This window comes from Rhinatrema bivittatum, chromosome 7 (genome assembly GCF_901001135.1).
Source record: "Rhinatrema bivittatum chromosome 7, aRhiBiv1.1, whole genome shotgun sequence".
Lineage (NCBI taxonomy): Eukaryota > Metazoa > Chordata > Amphibia > Gymnophiona > Rhinatrematidae > Rhinatrema > Rhinatrema bivittatum.
This window is the reverse complement of record NC_042621.1, coordinates 139,736,000-139,762,326: the sequence shown is the minus strand read 5'-3', so window position 1 is coordinate 139,762,326 and position 26,327 is coordinate 139,736,000. Positions and strand designations below refer to the sequence as shown.

The 26,327-nt window shown below is 43.4% G+C and overlaps 1 protein-coding gene across 1 annotated transcript in view; it reads right to left on the bottom strand.

Annotated features, from left to right (window-relative positions):
• CNOT1 (CCR4-NOT transcription complex subunit 1) overlaps window positions 1–26,327 on the bottom strand; it is a 987,642-nt gene that overhangs the window by 61,130 nt on the left and 900,185 nt on the right. The window contains 5 exon segments of the mRNA XM_029609242.1: window positions 4,770–4,862; window positions 14,748–14,921; window positions 17,479–17,580; window positions 18,666–18,783; window positions 19,141–19,304. Of these exon segments, the coding sequence (XP_029465102.1) occupies window positions 4,770–4,862; window positions 14,748–14,921; window positions 17,479–17,580; window positions 18,666–18,783; window positions 19,141–19,304 (651 nt within the window).

The following is a 26,327-nucleotide window of genomic DNA, read 5'->3' as shown; positions in this document are numbered from 1 at the left end:
GCACGCACAAAGGCTGCGTCCTCCTGGGCCAGAACATCCAGCTGATAATACTTGGAAAAGGTGTGTAAGGAGGACCACATCGCAGCTCGGCAAATGTTGGATGGGAGACCATCTAACTTCTGCCCATGACTTTGCTTGAGCCCTAGTGGAATGAGTCCTAACCTGACTAGGTAACGGCTTCTCAACATCCACATATGCAGCCGTGATTACTTCTTTAATCCAGCGAGCTATTATAGCCTGTGAGGCTGGCTCTCCCTGTCTAGTACTGCCATGAAGGATCTGACTTCCGCAAAGGCTCAGTAACCTCTAGATACCTGACAATGTGTCTTGACATCCAAGGGTCGCAACAGACTATACTCCTCTATACCTCTCTCTCTCTGTCTGTCCAGAGACGGCAGGGAGATGGACAGATTCAAGTGAAACTCAGTGTCCACTTTTGGTAAGAAGGAAGGAACAGTACGCCCCTGGACTCACCTGGAGAAATGGCTCCCGGCAAGACAAGGCCTGCAGTTTGGAAATCCTGCACACAGAACAAACTGCCACAAGGAAAACAGTTTTAAGGTCATTAACCACAAGGACAGAGTACATATTGGTCTAAATGTAGGGCCCGCCAAAAACTCCAAAACCAAATTAAGACTCCATACGGACACCGGAAACAGCAAAGGACAATGAAGTTTCAGTCCTTTCAGAAAACGGGCCACATAAGGATGAACTGACAAGGATCCACCATTTACCTGACCCCCGAACCAGGCGAGAGCCGCTACTTTAAGGAATGAAGAGCCAAGCCTTTATTCAAGCCATCCTGCAAAAATTCCAAAATAAGTGGAATCTTGAGCAAGGAAGGAAGAGTACCTCAATTCTCACATCGCGCCTCAAACACTCTCCAAACCCGCACATAGGCCAAGGAACTGGAGAACTTTCTAGCTCTTAGCAAGGTGGAAATCACTGCTGCAGAGTATCCAAATTTCAGCAAGTGAGCCCTTTCAAGGGCTATACCGTAAGTCAAAACTGAGTTGAATGTTCGTGAAGAACAGGTCCCTGTGCACTGGAAGTCGAAGACATGAATCCACCAGGAGCCTCCGCAGATCTGCATACCACAGCCTCCTGGGCCAATCTGGAACGACCAAGAGCATTCATCCCGCTGTAGCGTTCGATCCTTCGAATCAATCTGCCCAACATGAGCTATGGAGGAAAGGCATACAGCAACTTGTCTTCCGGCCACTCCTGCATTAAGACATCGATCCCCAATGACTTCAGATCTCTTCTGCAGCTGAAGAATTGCGGAACTTTCGCATTATGTGAAGTCATGAACAGGTTTAGGAATGGGAGACCCCAGCGATCCCGAATTAGCTGAAAGCTTCATTTGACAATGCCCACTCTCTTGGGTCCATATTCTCCCTGCTGAGAAAGTCTGCTCTTATGTTGTCTTTGCCTGCAATGTGCAAGGTTGAGATCATCTGGAGATGCACTTCTGCCCATTCCACAAGTTGATCTATTTCCTTTGACACCTTTTGGCTCTTGGTACCTCCCTGTCGATTGATATAAGCTACAGTCATTGCACTGTCTGACATTATTTGGAGCGATTGAGCCTGCAGCCTGTCGCCAAACTGTAAACATGCCATTCAGACCGCCCTGGCTTCCTGCCGACTGATGTTCCAGAGAGAATTCTACACTCCAGCACCCTTGCGCTGTCAACTCCTGACCCTGAGCTCTCCCAACCAAGGAAACTTGCCATCAGTCGTCAGTACTAGCCAATCCAGTGGAGATAGAGAAACTCCCTTCTGTAGATGATCCACCTGCAGCCACCACTGCAGTTGGGATGAGACCTCCATTGGAAGGTGGAACAGAATCATATAGTCCTGAGATTGTGGATTCCACCGAGAAAACAGGGAGCGCTGAAGGGGACGCATATGCACCCTCACCCATGGTACCACTTCCAGAGTCGCCGCCATTAAGCCAAGGACCTGCAGATAAGACCATACGGTCGGGCGCAGAGCATTCAACAGAGCTGGCAACTTCTGAATACGAGCTTCTGGAGGAATACCTTGCTCTGCTTCATGTCAAACCAAACCCCCAGGTATTTCAGCGACTGAGTAGGCTGAAGACTGCTCTTGGCAAGGTTCATCACCCAGCCAAGCTCCTGCAACAGGAAAATCACCTTGTGAGTCACCAGGCGGCTCTCTTCCAGCGACTTGGCGAAAATCAGCCAGTCATCCAAATTCAGGTGTACTAGGATTCCATTCTCTCTCAACTCTGCTGACTACCACCATTTCCTTGGAAAAGGTTCTGGGAGCAGTGGCCAGACCAAAGGGCAGTGCCCAAAACTGAAAGTGGCATCTCAGAATTGCGAACCGCAGGAAGTGTTCACATTCTAGTCTGATGGGAATATGGAGATACGCTTCGGACAGATCCAGAGAGGTCAAATTCTCCTGACTGCATGGCCATTATCACTGAGCGCAATGTTTCCATGTGAAAATGCTTCACTCGCAGATGACTGTTGACGCCCTTGAGTTCCAGAATGGGACGAAGAGAGCCCTCCTTTGGAATATCGCCCCGTATTTTCTTGAGATGTGGGCACTGGGACCACAGCCCTCAGACTGAGAAGCCTTGCCAGTGTACCCTCCCCACTGCCTGCTTCTTCTACGGGGAGTGGCAGGGAGACTCTCCATGAACATGTCTCGAAGAACACTACGAAACGCCATCACATATCTTTCTCGTATCACCTCCAGGACCCACTGATCCGATGTGATTTCGACCCACTTCTGATAGGAGATAGGGGGATGCCTCTCTCTTTTGTTCCAGAGGGTGGATCGGCAAACCTTCTTTGGGAGGCTCCACTACCCAAGCCTGCACCTCTTCTGGGTTGTTGGGGATAAAAGGACGGAGACCTACCGAAGGGTAGAGTCCTTTGAAAGGTCGCTTCTCTATAGGGTCGAAAATGCTTGGATCCTCTAGCACGACCTCATGTTATAGGAGCACTGTGCCTGCTTCTTATCCTCTGGCAAATGAGGAACCAGAGAATTGCCCCTCTTACTGGCCAGTTTCTCCAACTTGCTGCCAGACAAAAGTGAACTGTTAAAAGGGCAATTTGGTGAGGTTAGCTTTGGAGGTCGCATTGGTCGACCAATTTCTCAGCCATAACTGATGTGCCTAGCTGCTACTATCAACGTCACCCTTCTGGCTGAAATGTGGACCAAATCACAGCCCACATCTGCCAAGAAGGTGCAGCAGGTTCCATAACTGCCTTGGAGTTCATTCCAGAGCCATCAACCTCCTGGGAGAGAAGCATAATAAGAGTGAGCCACCAAGAAACAAGAAGCGATCTGCAAGGTCATAGCCATTGCTTCAAATGCTTGCTTAAGGATAGTCTCAATCTTTTTATCATGAGCATCATTCAAGGCCGCTCCTCCTTCCACAGGAATAGTGGTCGGCTTGGAGACTGCACACATAAGTGCATCTACCTTTGGAAAATATAAGCACTCTCTTACCACTAGATCCAGAGGGTACATGGTCTTCCAAAACCTGACCACCTTTGAAATTAGCCTCTAGGGTGCCCCACTCAAGATCAATCAATTCTTAAATGGCCTCCATCCTGGTGAAAAAACAGGCTTTAAGCAAGGAAATCAAAATGGGATTTCTATTTGGCTCAGACACTGAATGTGCCCCAGGAACTCCCAGCATTTTCAAGGTCTGGGAAATCAGAGCTGGTAGTTCATCTCTATGAAATAACTAACATAGTTCTATACTGTTCAATCTGGAGGGAATTTCACCATCCTCAAGAGATGCAGGATCAGAGTCATCATTCTTGTCATATGGATCTCTATCCAGAAGTACCGCTACCAGTACTCCAGCGCTTAACAGAAGCGCCAGGAAAGATTCCTACCCGCGCCTCTGCTCTAGAAACATTGGACAGAGTTGAGGACTGCGCCTGAAGGATTTCAATCCCTGGAAAAATTCTACCCATGAAAAAGTAGACGTATCCAGACTAGGAGGTACCTGAGGTGTACTCACTGAGCTACCTTCTCCTGCTGGGAACCAGTTGGAGTTCCAAAATCAGGCGCCCCACCAGACCTGTCTTTACCCAGATCCACATCTGGCTGAGAAGAACCAGGCTTAGTGAAATCAGAGGAAGATAATTCTCCCTGAGCCTCCAAACAGCGCTGGCACAAATTAGCAGGCACTTCTGGCTGAGACGCCCTAATATGACAAGCAGTGCAAAGAGAAAGACGCTTAGGCTTCTTAAGCTACAGGCTCCATTATGGCTGAAAGAATGCTGAGCTGTTTTCTTTAATTATGCGTGTTCAACCTAGTCGCCCAAAAATTATGCATCCAACACTTATGAGAAACTTAGGCACTTACCTAGGCGCCCAAAAAAACGCATAATAAACTTAAGCACACAATACCACTTGTGCGCAAAGCTAAGTGTGCAATCACTACAGCGTCATTTAACTGGGCGCACAACCTGGACGCACAGTTAAGACACACACCGGACCGACAATCCTATAGAGAGCAGCCTTAGAAAGCATGCAAAATAGTGTTGTAGCCTACCATATGGCGCGCAGCGAAAAGCCTCAGAGCGGGGCCTAACCTAAGGAGACTGTTCAACTCGCCAGGCTGCCCATGCTTCTCGACCTCCCACGGAACGGGACGAATGTCAGACCAGCATGCCGAGCACAGAGTCCAGGGGAGGAGGAAACCCTGCACAACAAAAATCCTCCTAAGTCTCTGTATAATTTTTTTTTTTTAAACTTACCGGAGCTCAGTCTTACCTGGCTGAGTACAGAAACAGTTTCTTGCTGCGGGGGGATAAGGCATGTGCTGTTACCACCACACTCGGCTTCCTGTACCATCTGCTTGAGCAGCTGAAAGGCACCAAAAGTTCATGCTGGCTGAAAAATCAGCTAACTGACCAAGGCACTCATCTGAGGGATCATGGAAATCACCTCAGGAATTCTTAACTGTGGGAGAGACCATTTGGTATCACCACTGGAGAGTAGGCCAAATTTATTTCCTTAATTTTATTTTTTTTAAATGAAGCAATCCTCAGTGGTTAGATGCATGTCCACCATCTGCTGGAGATGGAAAATACTGGCAGGCTGTCACTGCAGGGGTATATATATACTGTGACATCAGTTTGCTCCATCTCCATCTACTGGTAGAGGTGCATAATCCACATGTTCTGGATTCATTTGACTGGACTAAGAAAATGCCTGTTAAAGCAAGTCTTGGAAGTCAACAACTAAGAAAATATTACTACATACAAGATCAGATGGGAAAGTCTTCAACTATCGACTTAGAGCAAAAACCAAGGTAAATGAAATGCACGATTTGATATAAGGGGATACTGCAGTGGGGCTGTTAAACAATTGCGATTATAATGCAATCAAATTTGACAATCACTAGAGGGAGGACATTAAGAAAAACTACTACAGTAGCATAACACTTTAAAAAGAGAGTCTATGATAGTGAGGAAATTAGAAAAAAACTAAATGGAGCTGTTGCAAAGGTTAAAAGTTTGCATGAAATGATAATTGCTTAAAATACCATTTTGGAGCCCTAACAAAATTTATTCCTTGCATTAAAAACGGTCAAAGTAAAACCAAATGACCTCTAGTGAGATTTAATAGTGAGGTAAAGGAAGCAGTTAAAGGGACTCATTAAAAAAATAAAAATCAGACCCAAATGATGAAAATGGACTTGCCAGTGCTGATGCTTGTATCTGATATAAAACAGTAGCTAGGCCAAGAAAGACTAAAATATAAGCTTGCCAGTGAGACAAAAAACTAACAACTTTTTCAAGTACATTCAAAGAAAAACATCAAGGAATCAGTTAAGCTTCTCAGGCAGAACAAGGAAATAGCAGAAACACTGAGAACATTCTTTGCCTACGTCTTTAAGAAGGAGTATATTGAGAACATACATGCACCTGAAACATTCTTCAATGGTGGAGAATCTAAGCAACTAAAACAAATATGTGACAGTGGAGGAGTTATAGATCAGATTGACAAACTAAAGAGTAACAAATCACTGAGTCCGGATGGCATCCACCCAAAAATTCTAAAAACACACACATGAAATTGTTATTCTGTTACTAGTAATCTATAATTTAAAACAGCCATGAATACTGAAGCATGGAAGGTGGCCAATGAGCCAATTTTTAAAAAGGACTCTAGGGATGATCTGGGAAGCTACAGACTGGTGAGCCAGACACTAGTACCAGGCAAAATGGAAGAAGCCATTCTTAAAAACAAAATCACTGACCACATAGACATGGCATAATGGAGAAGAGTCAATATGATTTTAGAATCATTTAGAATTTAGAATCATTTAGAATTTTTTTTGAAAGTGTAAAACATAGATAAATGTGAGCTAGTTGATATAGTGTACTTGGATTTTCAGAAGTTATTTAACAAAGTGCTCCGATATGAGACTCAGGAAATTGCAAAATCATGGGATAGGAGGCAGTGTTCTATTGCGGACTGGTAACTGGTTAAAAAGCCAGAAAGAGGGTAGGATTTAATGGTCAGTTTTCCAAATAGAGAACAGTCATTATGGAGTACCACAGGGATCAGTACTGAGACCTGTGAGGTTTAAAATATTCATAAATGATCTGGAAAAGGGAATGAGAGATCATCAAATTTGCAGATGACAAAATTCAGCTGTTAAAAAAAAAAAGGAGTGACTGCAAGGAAGTGAAGAATGACCTTCAGAGACTAGGAGACTGGGCAGATGAAATTTAACATGGAAAAGTGCAAAGTGATGCACATCGGGAAAAATAACCCCAATTACAGGTATGATGCTGGGTTCTGTATTGGGAGTCATTAACCAAGAAAAGGACCTTGCAGTCCTTGTGGACAGTATGTTGAAATACTCTGCTTTTTTGACTGCTGCCGCACAAATGAGCAAAGGAGAAATTTAAATTTGTAAATTTCCTTTCCTTTATTCCTGAACAGAACAGTTCAATTATGTTCCCATTCTAGTAGATGGAGACTGAGCACATGACTATTTCTGTGACATCAACACTATTTATATGTGGTGCAGTGAAAGTTAAAGCTAGTATTCCCATAACAAAGCAGATTTTAAACTATATCAATATTATTAACTTTAAAAATGTATAACAGATTACCAGCTTTTTTTTAAATAAATGAAGATCCTCGTTAAAAATTATTATATTAAGACCTTTTTTTTTTTTATCGTCTCATATACTGATATATTCCTTCTTTTATGTTTAACTTCCCAGGTAGGTTTCTGGATTGGTTCAGAGTATTGCTATACATTTATTATATGTATTTGTGCATCCAGAGTGCTTATTTTGTCTGTTTTGATTTTGAGAAGTCCTCTGTACCAATTTAGTCATTGAGGCAAACTAAGCACTGTGTGCCCCTTACAGCTATGGATTATCTGCACCTGCATGCAACACACAAGCAGCTTCTCTATGACATTCTGCTCTCAAATGTTTAGCAAAAGACTTAAAACAGCATTCTTAGGGAAAACCAGGCAGCATTCACCTCTAATATTTTGATTTCTCTCTTTTGAATACCTACTTCCTTCAAAAACTTTTTATGTTTACAGAGAAAACAAGAGGAAGAGTTTAGAGGAGTATCAGCAATTTCTCAGAGGATGCTCTATCTTAAATAATAGCTCAAAGAAATTATTTTACCCTCCACTGCCTCAGATACAAACAGATTGTGAGCCCTCTGGGGACAGTGAAATACCCACAATACCTGCATGTAATCCGCTTTGAAGTACTGAAAAGCGGAATACAAATTAAAAAAACAACAAAAAACCAACAACTTTTAGGATCTACCAACACCCATTGTTGAGTTGGGAGTAATGATAAAGGTTTTGTACACGTTTCAGGTGCCTGGCCCACAGGCAGCTGAGAAAGTGCAATATTAACTATAAGTTTAAATTTGTTTTAATTAATCTTTAAAGAATAAGGTCAACATAAATTAAAAGCATGATGTATCACAGTACTCTTCAATCTGCTGGAGGCAGAGAATATTGCCTTTAACTATCACTGCACCGCATATAAGTAGTGATATCACAGGAAAAAAGTTGTGGACTCTGCGTCCATCTGCTGAGTGGGAACATCACCCAATTGTTCTGGATTGGTGTAGCAGTTAGGGATGGAGAATAAAACGGAAAATATCATAGTCTCTCTATATCTAGACAAGTAACTGCACCTTGAGTATTGTAATCAGTTTTGGTTGCCCCTTTTCAAGAAGGGCATAACAATTAGAAAAGGTGTAGAGGAGGGTGACAAAAATAATAAAGGAAATGGAACATCTCTCTTTTGATGAGAGGCTATGCAGGCTAGAGCTCTTCAGCTTGGAAAAGAAGGCTGAGAGGGGATATGATAAAAAGTTTATAAAATCATGAGTTGGGTGGAACAAGTAAATAAAGGACAGTTATTTACCCTTACAAATACTACTAAAACAAGGGGATACTCCATTAAACTAACCACCAGCAAATTAAAAACAGATAATAGAAAGTACTTTTTCACTCAACACACTGCCAAGCTGTGGAATCTGTTGCCAGAGGACATGATCAAGGTGATTAGCATAGCAGGGTTTAAGAGAGTTTTGGACAAGTTACTAGGGAAAAAAAATCCATAACACAATAGCCAAGTAGACTAAAGAAAGTTACTGCTACCCCTGGGAGTAACAAGAATTAGATTTATTTTATGATATCTGCCAGGTACTTGTGACTTGGATTGGCTACTGTCTGAGAAAGGATGCTGGGCTAAATGGATCTTGGTCTGACTCAGCATGGCAATTCTTGTCATGTGTTTTTAACTGTTGCTTGCTGCTGTGACAACTCATACCGAGGAACATCTCCAGTGCCTTGTTGTTTATATCTCACAAGCATGCCAGGTCTTTGGGCTTACCATTAATTGAAGAAAAACATGATGTGACAAGATATTGACAAACTTCACTCTATCACTAATAACTATACACTAGAGGTTACTGATAAGTTCCATTTCTAAATGTGTTACTTGCAACACATCTTTAACCTCTCCTAGAAGTATAAGCTCCCAAACTCCAAAGTCCTGGAGTGGGCCGATATTCCCATTATCTTCATCCAGCCAGGGACGGTGCTAGTATTTTTGCTGCCCTGTGCGAACAATTGCTGTGCTGCCCACTATATCTTTGTTGGTTTCTCCAATAACTCACACACAATAGAAACTGTCAATCACACGCTCTGTCCCAGGTCCCCTTTTGCCGTCGAAAAAAAGCCTGCTCCCTCTGGTAATCCAAACTGTCAAAAATGACATCCCCCGAACCTATTTTACTCCATCCACAGGTCCACAATTTCTAAATTGTACAGGAATGATCCCCAGGTGCTGCTTCCCCACCTACCAGTACATAAAATTGGTGCCAGCTGGGCCTTGTAGTTAGCACCAGTTTGTTGTACAGAAAAATATGTACTGCCGTGAGGCTACCCAGAAAACCCTAAAAAACACAAAACCCAAAACCCACCCCTGGAACCCATATAGCATTAGGCCTACTGTTATGCGTGTTAGGTATGGGTTTGGTCCTTGGACAGCCTTGAATAAACTAAATATAATAAAATTCCCATACCAGAACAGTACTAACTGCAAGCACTCAAACAGGAATAACCAATATACGAAAAGGCAAATATTATACCAGACCCTAAACCACCACCTATTAGGAAAGCAGAACAAACCAGCCTGCTCTAAATTCTACTTAGAAACTACATGCTAGCAGAATACACACATGCAGAACATAGACAGACCCTCACCAAACACAGAATAAAGAGACCATAAAATACAAATGTGTAGACAAACTGAACTGGAAATTGCAATAGCCTAGGCTCTATATACAATGAAGCAATGGAAAAACATCAGTCCTCATAAATCAAACAAAATCAAGAAATATAAATCTACCATAATAAACCATACTAATAAAAAGAATATTGCCAGATGACAGAATATCCAATCAATGGACGAAAAGTTTATTATATTTTAATTTTTTACTTGCTCTTTCTATTTCTTATTTGTAATATAGTGGGTTAAAGATTTACTCTATTATAGTATTTTTTTTGTTATTGATCATGGAGTTAATTGTATTTTTTATTCTATTTCTATAATTATTTTATTTTATTTCAATTTTACTTCATAATTTAATTTTTATTTTATTATTTTGTTTTGCGAAATTGTAAACCGCTTTGTTCAATTTTATATTGCTGAAACGGTATATGTGTTAAATAAATATATAATTAGGAACTCATAATACATTTTAAATATTTCTAAAAAGCAATAGACACAAATACCCAATATTTATTTTAAAATGTATTAACCGCTCAACCTTTCCAGAATAAATGTTCATAATCATAAACAAGAAGGGAAAATCACCTATTTCCCATACCTGAAAACTTTTGATTTCCAGTCACCCCGAGCTTCTTGTGGATTAGTGAGGGTGGCACAAATTTTTCACCATCTCCCCCCAGACAGGCACCCATTCACACACACATCCCCCCCCCCCAATGTAGGCTCCAAATCACATACATGGCCATACCCCTCAGGCAGGATTCCATTCATACACACAACCCAAGGCAGGTGCCCATTCACATGTACATCCCCCCCCCCCCTCCAGCAGGCAGGTGTCCATTCACACCCCCCTCCCGAGACAGGTGCTCATTCATACACACACAGATCCCTCACCCAGGCAGGCGCCCATTCACACGCGCACACCCAGGCTCTCATTCATAACTGACACTCACTCAAGGTAGGCATGGTGCATGAGTCTCTCTTCCTCTTCTACTACTACTACTACCGCTGAGACCCTGAGCACAACATGCATTACAGACTGTAGGACTCATTTCTGTAGCTTTTTCTTGTGCTGGCTGGCCCTGTGGTATTTAACACTTGCGGTGTTAGCACTTTTTTTTTGTGCTCATCTCATGCATTGTGAGATGTTCATACAGTGCTAGCACCATGAGTCCTGCATACAAGGAATAGCCGCAGAACAGCTCCTTCTTCAGGCGGAGTGTGGTGCAGATCTTCCCATTCTTCTGCCACCAATGGAATGTGGTCCACAGTGATCATATGAGCCTCTCGCTGCTCCATTTGGTGGTCCCCTACCACCACAGCTGCTGCCCTCCTGGGTGTGCAGCCCCACAATTGCACGGTTTGCACACCCAGTAGCACTAGGTCTTCATCCAGCTCGAAAAGATGCCTTCATTGGCTCAAGCATATCCATCATACTGACAATGGTAGAATTCTCAAAGGCATTCTATATGAGGAACTAGCTTCTGGCAAAAGGCCAACTGGCCATCCACACCAGCAATTCAAAGTGTCTAAACATGATCTCAAGGATCTTGACATTAACAACTGCAAAACATCTGCTGAAGATTGCAGCCATGAGGATTACAAATTCCACAAAGGCCTTCAATGTGAGAAAAGACTCAATTAGCTCCAGGAACATAAGATCTCATAGCAAGAACAACCCAAGCTCAGACATAGCTGCAACAGCTTTCTTGTGCAGTAACTGCAGCAAAAACTCATTTATGTACTCTTTATTGCCACAGAAGTCATTACCTATCTAAAGGTTGAGATCACCACACAGCAGGAATGGTCAACTCGGGTCCTCAAGAACCATAAACAAGTCTAGTTTTCATGATATCCACAATGAATAACTGGTTTAGATCTAACATCTAGATCTTACTCTTATTACTTGGAACTCTTCAATGTGCCCTTATCCACCTTGATTCAAAGTTTGGGATTTTCTGGTTATTTCTATGCTGATGATATTCAAATTCTAGCCTGTTACGATCACAATTTTCATATAGGGTTGAGGCTGTCTCCCAGAAGGTAGACTCCTTAGCTCACGACCATTAGCGTATTCCTGAGGACTCAGTCTCCAAACTTAGAGCAAAAACGTACAGGAAATTCAAGCAGTAAATGCTTCTATCATACGAGAGCAAGGTTTCCTGTCCAGGAGAGTGAAGAACATGGAAAGTTGCCTTAGACATCTAAATCTAAGGTTAACTAATTTTCCTAAAGTTATGGGTGAATTGCCTTATATCACCTTGAGAAAATACTTGCTGGAGGTATTAAAAATCTCTGAAGATCAAATCCCAGCTTTTAACAATTTTTTTTCTTCTCTTATAAGCCCCAAATTGATCAACAGATCTCAACCTTGTGCTGCTTTGGGAAACTTACCTGCTTTTTTGGGAGACTTCCAATATTGAAACTGAGTGTAACTGAATTGTTTCCTTTCTATGCGAAATTGATCAAGCTTAGTAATGAAAAATTACTTTCAAAATATGAACGTCAATTTTCTTGGTGCTTTTATTAGAATTTGCCCAAGGCCATTCAAGATGGGCAAAAAGCCTTTCTTACTATGTGATAGGAGGTTCAAGCTACTGCAGTCTCCTTTCTGTTAAGTTATCCATGTAAATGGCTTGATCAAGTTACACACCAAAAGTTTTATTTTCTTTGCTCCTGAACAGCTGAGCAGTTTTTTGGATGCTAGAACTGGGAATATGCCCATGAGTCCCTAATGTATCAAGTGTATCAAATCAGGGGTAGGCAAGCTTTTTTGTGCTGGGGCCACATTACAACTTATCAAGCACGAGGGCCTGAGGGTGGGGTGGGGCAGGGCGGGCGCAGCAGGTCCTTGACACAGCAATCAAATCTCTACCACTTGCTGCAGGCGCCTCTACCAACATCAGAAAAAACTTCAGTACAACAGGTACGGCTAACAGACCTCACCTCCGTCGCGAATGCATGCATAAAGTCTATATAGTAAAGTGCAGACAAAAAACTTGACTGGAAACTTCTAAGCGCCAGACTCATATGCAGTGCAAAAATCAAACAGAAATATCACCATTCCTCACAAAACAAAATCAAGAAATCTATACAAATCATAAAAGTGAGAAAACCATACTAATAAAAAAGCATATTTCAAAACAGATAAATACAACACCTAATAATTAATTTAAACATTTCCCTAAAATCAAATATTTCAAAACAGCAGACATATCAAAAACCCAATTAAAACTAATTTAAAAAAATTCCTCCTCCATATCTAGAAACGTTTCATTTCCAGTGATCCTAAGATTGTAGGATTAGTAGAGAAGGAGAGGAGGGTACACACAAACTTCCTTTTTCTCTTTCACACATGCACTTTTCTACCCTCTCAATCTCCCTTCTATTTCCTCTCTCCTTTTTCCCTTCCACCTCACTCACCTCCAGTCATTCACCCTCCTTCCCTCTCAGTCACTCACCCTCCCACTCAATCCCCTTACCTTCCTTCAGTCACTCACCCTCCCACTCAATCCCCTTACCTTCCCCCTCAGTCACTTGCCCCCTTCACCCTTTTCCCTTGCTTCATTATCCTTCCCTTTTTCATACTCACCCCCCTCAGTCACTCCCTCCCATTCACTCCCTTCATTTCCTCCCCTCCCTTCTCAGTCATTCACTCTTACTCCCATTCAGTCCCCTTCCTTCTCACTCATCCCCTCATTCCTACTCATCCCTCTATTTCTCATTCTTGCCCCCTTCCCACTCAGTCTCTAGCCCCTCTCTCCCACCAATACCTGATACTCACCACCTCCCTTCTCAGTTGCTCTCCCTCTCGTTCATGTCCCTTCTATTTCACTTGCTCACCATTTTCCCTTCCTTCCCTCTGTCCCTTCCCATGTTCACCACAGTGCCGGGCCTCTCCTCCCTGGTGGGAGATGGGAACCCCACCAGCGTGATGACAACAGGGCCTCTCCTCTGACAGGGAATGGGAACCGATGTATCCAGGCTCTCTCTCCCTTCCCCCGTATAAATGTTATGATTGGCTATTACATTTGTAGTAAGAGCCAATCGCAACACTTACATAGGAGAAAGGCATGCTGGCAGATGAGCGTCTGCGCTGCGTGGCATCCTGATGCCAATCGCATCTTTATTCAGGATGCTGTGCAGCGCAGACGCTCACCTGTCCACCCGCCATCATGAAGAGAAGTTTGGCCACTTGCTTACCTCCTCCCTTCTTTGGGAGACAAAATCATCAGCAAAGGCCAGGACCCAGCATTGTGCGATTCAGCACCTGATTCAAAGGGGACAGCATGAGCATTTGCTGATGTCATCTGCACTCGGCGATCATGGGCCGCATCTACTGTTAAATTTTATAAATTTAGTGGGCTGGATAGAAGTCAACGACGGGCCTGATTTGGCCCACGGCCATAGTTTGCCCACCTCTGGTCTAAATTATATTTATAGTTGATTATCTTATGCTAAAGTCTTTTCTGTAGCACATCTGGCAATACTTTATTTCTGTTATTCACTCCTCGGTTTTCCAACTCTTCCCCCCAATCTCTTGTTTGGATCTTTAATTGTGAGGAAAGTATTACTTTGTAGTTGCTTTTTGTTATTGTTTTCTATCAATTCTCTCAATGTTAATGTACAATGTTTTGTTCTTTATATTTGTTTTGAAAACAAGTTAAAAAAATAAAAGATTGAAAACATTATGAGATCTAATATTTTATTGTCTCTATATTTGTAACGCTGAAGAGCATACCTTGAGGTCCAGACTAGGAATGCGACTACTACAAGTCCTTGTCATCATGGAACTGTGTAATTGGTGGATGATAGATAATTCAGAAAAAACTTGACATATTACCATATTTGGTAGCCTGCAAAAACACATCTGTAGAATAAAAATTATTCCAATGCTGGGTAAACAGATTTGGAAATTACCCAGCTGGGACACTGCCTTGAAAAAGCTTTTTACCTTTAAATTGGGAGTGAAAGGGTCTGGTAGTCTCATGTTGCGTGGAAAGGCACTCAAGATTAGGTTCCTCAGTTGGATACAGTTGGGTGGAATCACATCACAGAAACCATAGTGGTAATCGCAAAGGAATTCTGGGAAGTCATGAAGTAGAACCAGCAGCACACGCAAAGTGCCCTGAAAAGAAGTACATACAGGATGAAAAACATGTGACAACAAACCATCACATGAGTTGCTGAGCACCAAACTTTGGTGGAAAGCTGCTCCAAGTCCATAACACATTCACTACAATAAGCAATTACTAATCTAACAGTAAACAATCTTGCCGTTAGTTACAGTGCCTCCCAGAAATGTCTAAGAAATCTTTTCACATTAAGAGTTCTGCCTATCTATATTTATTTAACTTACTAAAGCATTTTTCTTCTGTGGTTTGTACATGGTAGCATTCTTAATGTTTCTATCCAGCGCATCTGCAGTAATCCTAGAATAACCTCTCATGCTTAATATAAATACAAACTCATGAGCTATATTGGAAAACTCTGAGAAATACACCTAGCAGGGGCATGGAAAAATATTTAGAAAAATACCCACTGGGGATTGCTCAGTGATAGTGCACTGCCATATAGAAGGAACCCTATTCAATCTGAGTCTGTTCTTCCACTCCCCAGCTGGGTTGGCTGGAGAGTGGGAGTTACTGTCATTGCTCAAGGGTGAAATCTAATGGTTGGATTCAGGGCCCATGACTGCAGGATTCCAGAACAAGTCTTGGTGTATGGCCCCCAGCCAAGAATTTTTATTGTTTGTGTGTGACTGCAGATTTTCATGATTTTGTATTAGCTATTTAAATTTGTATACCACTTCAAGCTGCCTTTACATACAGGCTGGGGAAGCAGTGAATAAATAGGTTTAAATTTTAAGAAGTGTGCGTGTCCTGCCAAGCAGAAGAAAGGCCAAAAGGAGAGGGGAAGGGGTAGAGAGTGAGGGGATGCTAGAGGAGGAGAGGGAAAGAACTAGATGGGAGAGACTTGATGGAAGTGGGGGAGATGCTATGAGTGAACAGGAGAAAGGAAGAAAAAGAGGCTGGAAGGGAGATGGGGAAAAAAACTAAAGGGGAAACAGAGGGAAGGGAAAGAGGAGCAAAGAAAAAACAAACAAAAAAAAACCAACACAATTCCCCTCCCTGCAAGGAAAAAGGACATAAAATGATAAAAAGGACCAAAAGTTAAGGAAAAAATTTCCCTGGGTTTCTGAATATTTTCTCTAGTGCCTATGCAATTTAATTTTTTTAAACATACCAGTTTCCTCCTCCTCTTTGCTTCCAGTTCACTTGGAAATAGAGATGAGATCCTAATGCTATGAGCATTTATTCCCTATTTTTATGAAATATGCTGATAAGAGCCCATTCCCAGTTCCAACTGAACTAGAAGCCTGAAGGAGGAGGAAACTGGTAGGTTAAAAAAATAAATTGCTTAGGTGAATGAGAAAAATATTCCGAAACCCGGAGAATTTGTTTTTCCTTATCTTTTGGTCCTTTTTATCATTTTATGTTTTTAATTTTTCTTGAGGGGAGGGCAATGTCTATTTTTCCTTCCCTCTGTTTCCCCTTTAGTTTTTTCCCCCTCTCCCTTCCAGCCTATTTTGCTCCCTTTCTCCTGCTCACTTCTCGCATTTCCCCCACTCTTATCAACTCTCTCCCTTCCTTTTAGTGTCTTCCCCGTTCCTCTAGCATCCCCCCCACTCTCCAGTTTCTGCCCCTTCCCCTCTCCCTCCAGTCTCTCTACAGCTTGGCAACAGAGGGAAGTCCTGGCTGTAGAGGCTTCGTTTGGACCTAGACTGGCCACAGCAGTATTGCTACACTTGGACCTGGTTCAGCACACTAATGATTCTCTCCAGCCCCAGACCAAACCACAGTAGCACCCCTGTGCACTGAAGGCCTTAATTTATGTGCGATCAAACTTTATTCTAATTCTGGTAAACATGGGACTGAAAGAAGTCTGCTTACCTAGAAGTGGTTGAAGATCACTGTATGCTTCATTTAAATAAAAAAAAACCAACCAACACACACACACACTGCATTGGGTATGTTACACTGCCGCTCGTGCAGTGTTTCTGAAATTCAAGTAGCTCAAGGAAATGAAAAGTTCTCCAATGCACATTCACACCTCCTCTCTTACATGCATTAGATAAGTATTTGTGATCAGATTTTTATGAATCCATGTATGGTCACATCCTGTCAAATTCTGGTAGGGGGTTTAAGCAAGCAGTCATCTACATTTACATTAACTAATATGTTAACCACCCCTATTGTTTAGCTTCTTTATGTCTATGATCTCAGTACTGAAGCAGCAGACTACAACATCAACCATACTGCCTATTGGTTGCAGTGTCCCATTTCATTTTCTTTAAAACTCACTGTGCAACTATAAACAAGTCATTTAAACTAGCTTAAAAAAAAGAAAACACCAGCACTTCAATCTCCCAGTGCTGCCGCCAGCAAATTCAAAGTCTCTTACTTGAATTATAGAACATAAAAAACTATATCACATTTACTATATTAACATATCTAGTCAATTCAGTTATTCCCTGCTCCCATTCAGCATGTAAGCTTGACAGTGCAGGCACATTAAGAAGTCTGTTTAATACTGTAAACCAATAGTATCTTATGAAGCTTATACTTCTAACACATGCACACAGATATCTATACCCATAGCATTCAACAGCTAGACTCAATTACCTTGTAGAGAATTTGCATAGGTTTTGTGAGTTCTACATTCCTTAAGAATGGGGCCAAATACTTGAAGAGGTCAATCAACAGCTGGGCATACATGGGCCATCCCTGAAAAAAAAAAAAAAAAAGACATCTTTGAGGTCAACTGCTCTTACACATCAGCATGTCTATTTACAAGTAATTTAAGCATCAGTGGTGGCCAGTGCTTATTAATAAAGCACAACAAAGACTATGGAGTATACTAGTACCTACTTCTCATGCTATATGTCCTATAAAACCTATTTTGTGCGATGTTCCTTCTACTCAGAACTGCTCTGTTATGGTTGCACATTCGTTCCTAATTTTTCAATTAAAAAGCTTTTGCCATAGCAAATGGCATTTGTATTTTGTGTAATGGCTATGCTCAAATATTTTCTGTAGTTTCACATGTTTGTGATATTCCAAAAACAAAAGGCAACCCTAAAACATTTTTAAAGGAAGCTGTGTTCTACAAATACAGTGATTTGAGAACAGAGAAAAAAAAATCTGGTGTTATCTTTATGGAGAATGTTAGATTAAAATTTCTTGCAGTGCACAAACCCTATCTTCAATGTGGTCAACCAAAATTCAGATTTTACTCAACAGCAGCATATAAACAAGTCTTTGCCATCCCCAGCTTTAAGAGCAGGCAGCTTTACATTGCCATAACTTATAACAGCAACTGGGAGACTCGGGCCCTAGAATTTATTTAATTTAGATTTATATTCCACTTTTCATCCACTTCAAAGCAGATTACATTCAGGTACTGTACCATATTCTCCTGTTCCCTGAAGGCTCACAATCTAAGTTTTGTACCTGAGGCAATGGAGGGTCATATGACTTGCAGTGGCAGTAGGATTTGAACCGTGACTTCCCTGGTTCATAGCCTGCTACTCTAAATGCTAGGCTACTCCTCCACTCTCTCTCCCCAGATCCCAATAGACAGGACCTAAACCAGGGAGAATAGCTGGCATTACTATGGTGGTCCTCTGCCAACCAATAAGTTGTATTGATTGTGCACTTCAAAGGCACTACTTTTCCAGCCCTAAAGTCAGCAAGTGTCCCCTGAGCCATCTGGAAAGGGAAAATGGTGGGATTAAAAGAATACAGTCTCTCCCCCATCCCACTTTCAAGATCCTCCACAAAAACAAAACAAAACCTCTTAGCAACTGTACCTTCTGTTGTGGCGTATGTGCCAGCATTCTTGCAATGAATATTCGATGAGAAATAAGTTCCAGCCAGGCATATACAAAGCCAGGAGCTTTAGTTGGCCTTAGGATGTGGAATGTGTTGCTGAAAAGTCAGTGTTACAAAACAGTCAAGGGGGGGGAACATTTTCATAACATTTTGGTATTAAAATAGTTAACACAACAATAAGATAAGGTTTTTGGATCAATTTTTCAAATTTTTACACAGTTTTCATAGTTAAAACAGTTGAAAATATTACCCCTACATACAAGTTAATGGCAAGAACATATAAGCAAGTTTCCAGTGGAGCAACAAACACCTCCTAGTAAACTATCCTTGCTATTAATGAAAAAAATCAAGTTCTAAATTTTTTAAATATTCCTTGAGCTTTTGCCCTTATCCTTATGAAATAGTGGTGTCACGGGTCCTCTTCTCAAGACTCATTTTGAGCTCTACACGTACCAAAATGCAGTGAGGGTCTGAAAGTTGATAGTCTCCAGCACATGTTCAGGGGCGTTGAGTTCTAAAAGCAGCATGATGAAGATGCGGTGATAGGGGAGCTGCTGGAACTCGCTCTGCCGTACATCATGGTCTTGCAAGAGGACCCCCACCACGATCCCAAGAACCTGCCAAGAAGAGGTCAGACTACAATATGTACAGTGAAAATAAAATGAGTATAGACTAGAAGTTGATGCCACATTCACTATAATACCAGTAAAGCACAGGAAAGTTCCAGAAGCATCAGAATGTGAAATATTCCGAATTTTATACTACTAGCACAATTTAGCATTTTATTGCAAATGTAATGGATTTTAAATGAAGTTATGATAATGTGTATGTTCTATTTTGTAAACCGCCTAGACAGATAGACTCCTACCCCATGGTGAGATATATAAAAAATTTTAAATAAATAAATACTTCAAGGAAATTCTTCCTCATTCATGATTCCAATAACTATTCAAATCGATCACATGCTACAGTAATGTCAAAGATGCTAAAAGCAGGCTTAGAACAAGTTTCTGTGAATATCTCAATAATATGTCTAACCCAAACTAGGGGCCAATTTCAATTAATATCTGAATAAAAAAAGACAGGATATGACCATAAATGAAATCATGAAAATGCTTTTGTTCTTACCACATCCTCTTATCAAAATATACCTCTACATTTTGAAGCAGTTACATCCACTATACATGGTAAAGCAAATGTTGCTTACCTGTAACAGGTGTTCTCACAGGACAGCAGGATGTTAGTCCTCACATATGGGTGATGTCACAGGACAGAGCCCAATCACAGAAAACCTCTGTCAAAGTTTCTAGAACTTTGGCCCCTACTGGGCATGCTCAGCATGGCACCAACCCTGCAGCCAGCAGGGGTCCCCCTTCAGTCTTGTTTTGAAAGCTACAGGTAGTGCCGAAAAAAAAAATAAAACGAACCCAACACCGCGGGGCGGCGGGTAGGTTTCATGAGGACTAACATCCTGCTGTCCTGTGAGAACACATGTTACAGGTAAGCAACATTTGCTTTCTCACAGGACAAGCAGGATGGTAGTCCTCACATATGGGTGAGTACCGAGCTGAAGATGTCCGAACATGCACCAAATGTACCCAACGGCGTGCAACAGGCACAACAACTGGGGTGGAATTTGGTAGAGAGCATCCGGAACCCTATCGGGCAGGCGGAAGGGTGTTGGTACGTCACGTTGGAAAAAGGTTACGGAGGACAGATTGGCCGAAGATGGAATCCTGTCTTCTGGCTTTGTCCAAGCAATAGTGGGCTGCGAAAGTATGGAGTGAGCTCCAGGTAGCAGCTCTGCAAATGTCAGGAAGCGGCAGCGATCGTAGGTGTGCTACTGAAGTCGCCATGGCCCTCACAGAGTGTGCTTTAACACAGTCTTGAAAAAGAATGCCTGCTTGCTGATAGCAAAAAGATATGCAATCCGCCAACCAGGAGGAAAGAGCCTGCTTACCCACAGGTTGCCCTAATTTGTTTGGATGGAAAGAGACGAATAACTGAGTGCTCTTCCTGTGGGCAACTGTACGGTCTAGATAGAAAGCTAGAGCCCGTTTACAGTCAAGGTTATGCAGAGTCCGTTCCCCTGGGTTGGAGTGAGGCCTGGGAAAGAAGATAGGTAGTATGATGGATTGATTAATGTGAAACTCAGAAACTACCTTGGGCAAAAACTTAGGGTGAGTGCGGAGTACCGCCCGGTCCTGCAGGAGTTTAGTGTAAGGCGGATAGGTAACTAGGGCCTGTAACTCCCTAACCCTGTAAGCAGAAGTGAAGGCTAAAAGGAATAACACTTTCTATGTGAGATATTTAAGGTCACAGGAGTGGAGAGGTTAGAGTGGTTTCATGAGCCGACCGAGAACCAGATTAAGGTCCCAAGAAGGGGCCGGAGGACGTAAAGGTGGCTTGATATGGAGCAAGCCTTTAAGAAATCGTGTTACGAGGGGTTGTACCGAAATAGGGACATCCCCGATTCCTTTATGGAAGGCGGCTACCGCGCTGACATGCATTCTAATGGAAGAGGTCTTTAGACCGGATTCTGATAAATGCCAGAGATAGTCCAAGAATTTTGTGATTGGACAGGAAAAGGGATCAAGGGACTGCGAAGTGCACCATGATGTGTACCTTTTCCATTTATAGGAATAAGATTTTCTTGTGGAAGGCTTCTGTGAAGCAATCAGGACACGAGAAACTGATTCGGAAAGGTTAAGTGGTTGAAGGATTAACCTTTCAACATCCATGCAGTCAGGGACAAGGCTTGAAGATTGGGATGGAGTAGGCATCCGTCGTTTTGAGTGATCAGATGCGAGTCCGTTCCCAAGGGAATGTGCCTGCGGATGGAGAGATCCTGGAGTATGGGAAACCACACTTGGCGCGGCCAGTGAGGTGCTATCAGGATCATGGCTCCTTTGTCCTGACGTAGCTTCACGAGAGTCTGCGAGAGAAGAGGAAGTGGAGGGAATGCATAAAGCAGACCGGTTGCCCATGTGAGGGAGAATGCATCTCTGGGCCGAGAGTGCTTGCTCCGAATTAGGGAGCAGTAATTTTCCACTTTGTGGTTCTGAGGGGACCGAAAGAGGTCTATTTGGGGATACCCCCATTGCTGGAAGAGAGAGATAGCTACCGATGGATTGAGCGACCACTCATGCGGTTGAAAGACACGGCTCAGTTTGTCTGCCAAGACATTGTGTACTCCCGGCAAGTAGGTGGCCCTGAGGTACATCGAGCGGGAGAGCGCATCCGCCCAAATCTGTGCAGCTTCCTGACACAGAAGGAAGGAGCCTGTGCCGCCTTGCTTGTTGATGTACCACATGGCCACCTGGTTGTCCATCTGAATCAGGATTACGTGATTTGATAGGCAATCCTGAAAAGCTCTGAGAGCATATCGCATTGCTTGAAGTTCCAGGAAATTTATCTGGTGTTTGGCTTCCTCTGGAGACCAAGATCCTTGCGTCTGTAGATTGTTTACATGAGCTCCCCAACCGATGTTGGAAGCGTCGGTGGTGAGAATGATTTGAGGATCTGGTAGGTGAAAAGGCAGTCCCTGGAGGAGATTGGTGTGATCTTTCCACCAGGCGAGAGATAGACGGAGTGCGGTGATGTAAACAATGGTTGACAGAGGCTGAGTCACTTGAATCCATTGTGACCTCAGAGTCCAATGCATGACTCTCATGGCCAGGCGGGCCATTGGTGTCACATAGACTGAGGACACCATGTGTCCCAGCAGGACAAGGAATTGGCGAGTTGTTGCTGTGTGTTGAGACTGCAACTGGTGAGCTAGAGACACGAGGGTTTGAACTCGCTGCTGAGGGAGAAAGGCTTTTGCCTGTAAGGTGTCCAAGTCTGCCCCAATGAAGGATAACGTTTGAGATGGGAGTAAATAGGATTTCTGGTAATTGACCAGAAATCCTAGAGATATTAGAGTGTGAATGGTCAGGTTCAGGGAGGACCGAGCGACTTGCTGGGTTGGGGCCCTGATTAGCCAGTCGTCCAGACAGGGGTAGACATGGACACCTTCCTTCCGGAGAAAGGCTGCGACAACTACGAGGCATTTGGTGAAAACTCGTGGTGCCGATGCTAGGCCGAAAGGGAGCACTCGATATTGGAAGTGTTTTTGGCCTACTAAAAAGTGGAGATACTTGCGATGAGCCGGAGCTATCGCAATGTGGGTGTAAGCGTCTCGAAGGTCTAGAGAGCAGAGCCAGTCTCCCCTCTTTGTAGCAGAGGTAGAAGAGAGCCTAAGGTTACCATTTTGAACTTCTCTCTTTGAAGGTACTTGTTGAGGGCTCGTAGGTCCAGAATTGGACGAAGTCCTCCTGACTTTTTTGGAATCAGAAAGTACCGGGAATAGAATCCTAGGCCTTGTTGTGAAAGAGGGACAGGTTCTATTGCGTTTGACTGGAGAAGGAGGGAAACCTCCTGCTCCAGAAGGACAGAGTGGCCGGTTAGTCCCCATGTTTGCAAAGGTGGGGAGTCCGGTGGAAGAGTTAAGAAGTTTAGGTGGTAGCCCTAAGCAATGATTGCTAATACCCATTGGTCGGTTGTGATTGAGTGCCACTTTTCGTGAAAGTGACCTAATCGACCTCCCACTGGTATGCTTTGTAGAGGGATCTGGCTTCCGCTCTCCAAGTGGAAGTCAAAAACCCGAAGCAGGCCCTGGCTGGGGAGCTGCTTGCGGTTTTTGCTTTCGAGGCTGGCGAGGCTGAGATTTTTGATAAGGCCTCGGTCTGGATCTTGTTGGTGGGGGATAATACTTCCGTGTGCGGAAGAATGATTTCTTAGAGTCCTTTTTGAAGGGCTGTTTAGAAGGGAAATCAGAAGGTATCGATGAGAGCTGCTTGAGGTTCTCATGATGGTTCTTTAATTCAGCAACTATTTGTTGAATTTGTTCTCCAAATAGATTATTCCCTAAGCAGGGCAGGTCAGAAAGTCTGTCTTGAACTTCTGGGCGAAGATCAGAAGACTTGAGCCAGGCCCAGCGTCTTGCCGAAATGGCAGCTGCAGACACTCTAATGGATGTGTCAAAAATATCATAAGCTGTTCTAATTTCATGTTTTCCTGCTTCAAAACACTTAGTTACAAGGGCTTGAAGATGTTGTTGGAATTGTTCAGGCAGGGTTTCAGAGAAATCTTGTATTTGCTTGAAAATGACCCTATTGTATTGGGTCATGTACAGCTGATAAGAAGCTATCCTGGAGATAAGCATGGCCCCTTGGTATACTCGTCGACCAAAATTATCTAAGAACTTATGTTCTTTGATAGGAGGTATAGATGAGTATGGCTTCGTCCTTTTTGCTTTCTTTTGGGCTGATTCAACCACTACTGAATGGTGGTCAAGCTGAGGTTTTTGAAAGCCAGGTGCTGACTGAGATAAGTAGAGTCAGCTTTTTTATGTACTGGAGCAATGGATCCAGGATTCTCCCAATTCTTTTTTAGAAGGTCAAGAAAAACCTGATGAATTGGAATGGAAGTGATCACTTTAGGGGCATCCAGGAATTGGAGAAGCTCCATCATCTGGTGCCTGTCATCTTGCTCCATTTGAAGCTGAAAAGGGACCAATTCCGACATTTCCTTCACAAAATTGATGAAAGAGAGGTCCTCTGGAGGAGAACGCGTTCTACTTTCAGTAGGAGAGGGTGGTGAAGGTAAATCATCGGTGTCTGTGGACGTATCATCCCCCCAGGTGTCATAAGGATCAGTGGGCTGACCTGTAGGACCAGGAAGGGGTTGGATACCCAAAGGTCCCAGCTGAGGCTCCGAGAAAATCGAAGGAATCACCGGGGGCACCGAGAATGCCCTGGCGGGCATCGGTGCTGGCATCGAAGGCGCCGATGTGCGTATCGCCCACGCTGAATGAATCGGTGGCGAGGGACGACACGGCATCAATGGTTGAGGTACAACTCCCGAAGGAGGAATGCGAAACTGTGTTTCTCCTCCCGATGAAGCTGTCATCGGGAAGCGCACCGGGGCTGTCTGTGACCCAGGAATTACCGGTGGAAGGGCGGTCATGAGCGCTTCAATCTGGGAAAGCAGCGGTGCCAGCGCTGCTGAAATCGGGTCGGTGACCAGTTCCACTCTCGGCGCCGGAGGGACCTGGAACCGTTGCATCACCTTGTCAATGGCCTCCTGGACCAGCCGATCCAGTTCTTCCCAGAGACCTGGGGTAACAAGACCCGGCTCCGTAACGGAAGAGGGAGGCTGAGGCAGAGCCGGAGGGACCACCTTTACAGGCGGAATCGCGACTCCCAAACCCCGATTGGGTGAGGGTTGCCTCGATGTCTCGGTCGCAGGAGTGGACGGTGCCGCTCCTGGCCAGGGTTTCTTTGATGGAGGCTTAGACTGTATCGAGGTCGATGACTTCGGTTCCTCGAGGGTCTGAGACTTGCGATGCCGATAGTGATGTTTCTCCCTCCGATCCCCTCGATCTTCGGGGGAAGGGACGGGAGTCGATGGCCATGGAGACGTCGATGGCGGACGGTCACCGGAGGATTGTCGACGGTGGTGCGACTTCGACGGTGCCGGTTCCGAAGACGTCGATGCGATGGACGGCGTCGGGGTGTGAGCACGGAAATGGAGTCCCATCTTCTCCATTCTGGCTTTGCGACCTTTAGGTGTCATCAAGGCACATTTGGTGCAAGTCAGGACGTCATGCTCACTACCTAAACACAATACACAGACTCTATGAGGGTCTGTGATAGACATGGTGCGCGTACAATCTGGGCACCGACAGAAACCAGACGCCATGGCCATGAGAAAAAATTGAGCCGCGGTACAGTTGACGGCCAGTAAGCCGCGAGGGCCAAACTCGACGGTAATCGACGAAAAACGGCAAAAAACTTACCGAAGTACCGCGGACTGAGTAAAGAAAGAGGAGGGACCCCTGTGGGGCAAATTTAACCTTAAAGAAGTCCGTGAAGAAATTCCTGTCAGGAATGTGGTCAGAGCTCCTTAACCACGAGGCTACTGCTGTGCGGAAAAAAGAAGACTGAAGGGGGACCCCTGCTGGCTGTAGGGTTGCTGGCATGCTGGGCATGCCCAGTAGGGGCCAGTCAAAGTTCTAGAAACTTTGACAGAAGTTTTCAGTGATTGGGCTCCGTCCTGTGACGTCACCCATATGTGAGGACTACCATCCTGCTTGTCCTGTGAGAATGATCGTAATCCGCTCAGCAATGTCTTCCATTATAAGCAGAATATAAATATTTTTAAATAAAATATTAAATTTCAAATGTCCAAATGACAGTATTTATCCATGTTTATCAATTTAAAATACTAGTTATAACTTGTAATGAAATGTCTAAGCAGCTCCCTTAAGCCAATGGAAGCAATGGAGCTCAGAATTGTACTGTTCAAAGTGATGTGTTTCATACAATCATGTCATAAGTGACAACATAGTCATTACGGACTAAACAAATCCATTTTAGGAAGTAAATAAAAGTTTGCTTCTTACCTGCTAATTTTCTTTCCTTGCATCCTACCAGACCAGTTCAGACACATGGGTTTTGTCCCGTACCAGCAGATGGAGGCAGAAAACTGTTTTGAAAATGTCATCCCATATAGGGAAGTGTGCCACCAGCAGCACCAATATTTCTGTAACAAAGTACTTAATTTTAAAATATCAGAAACTATAGTTCAAAACTACC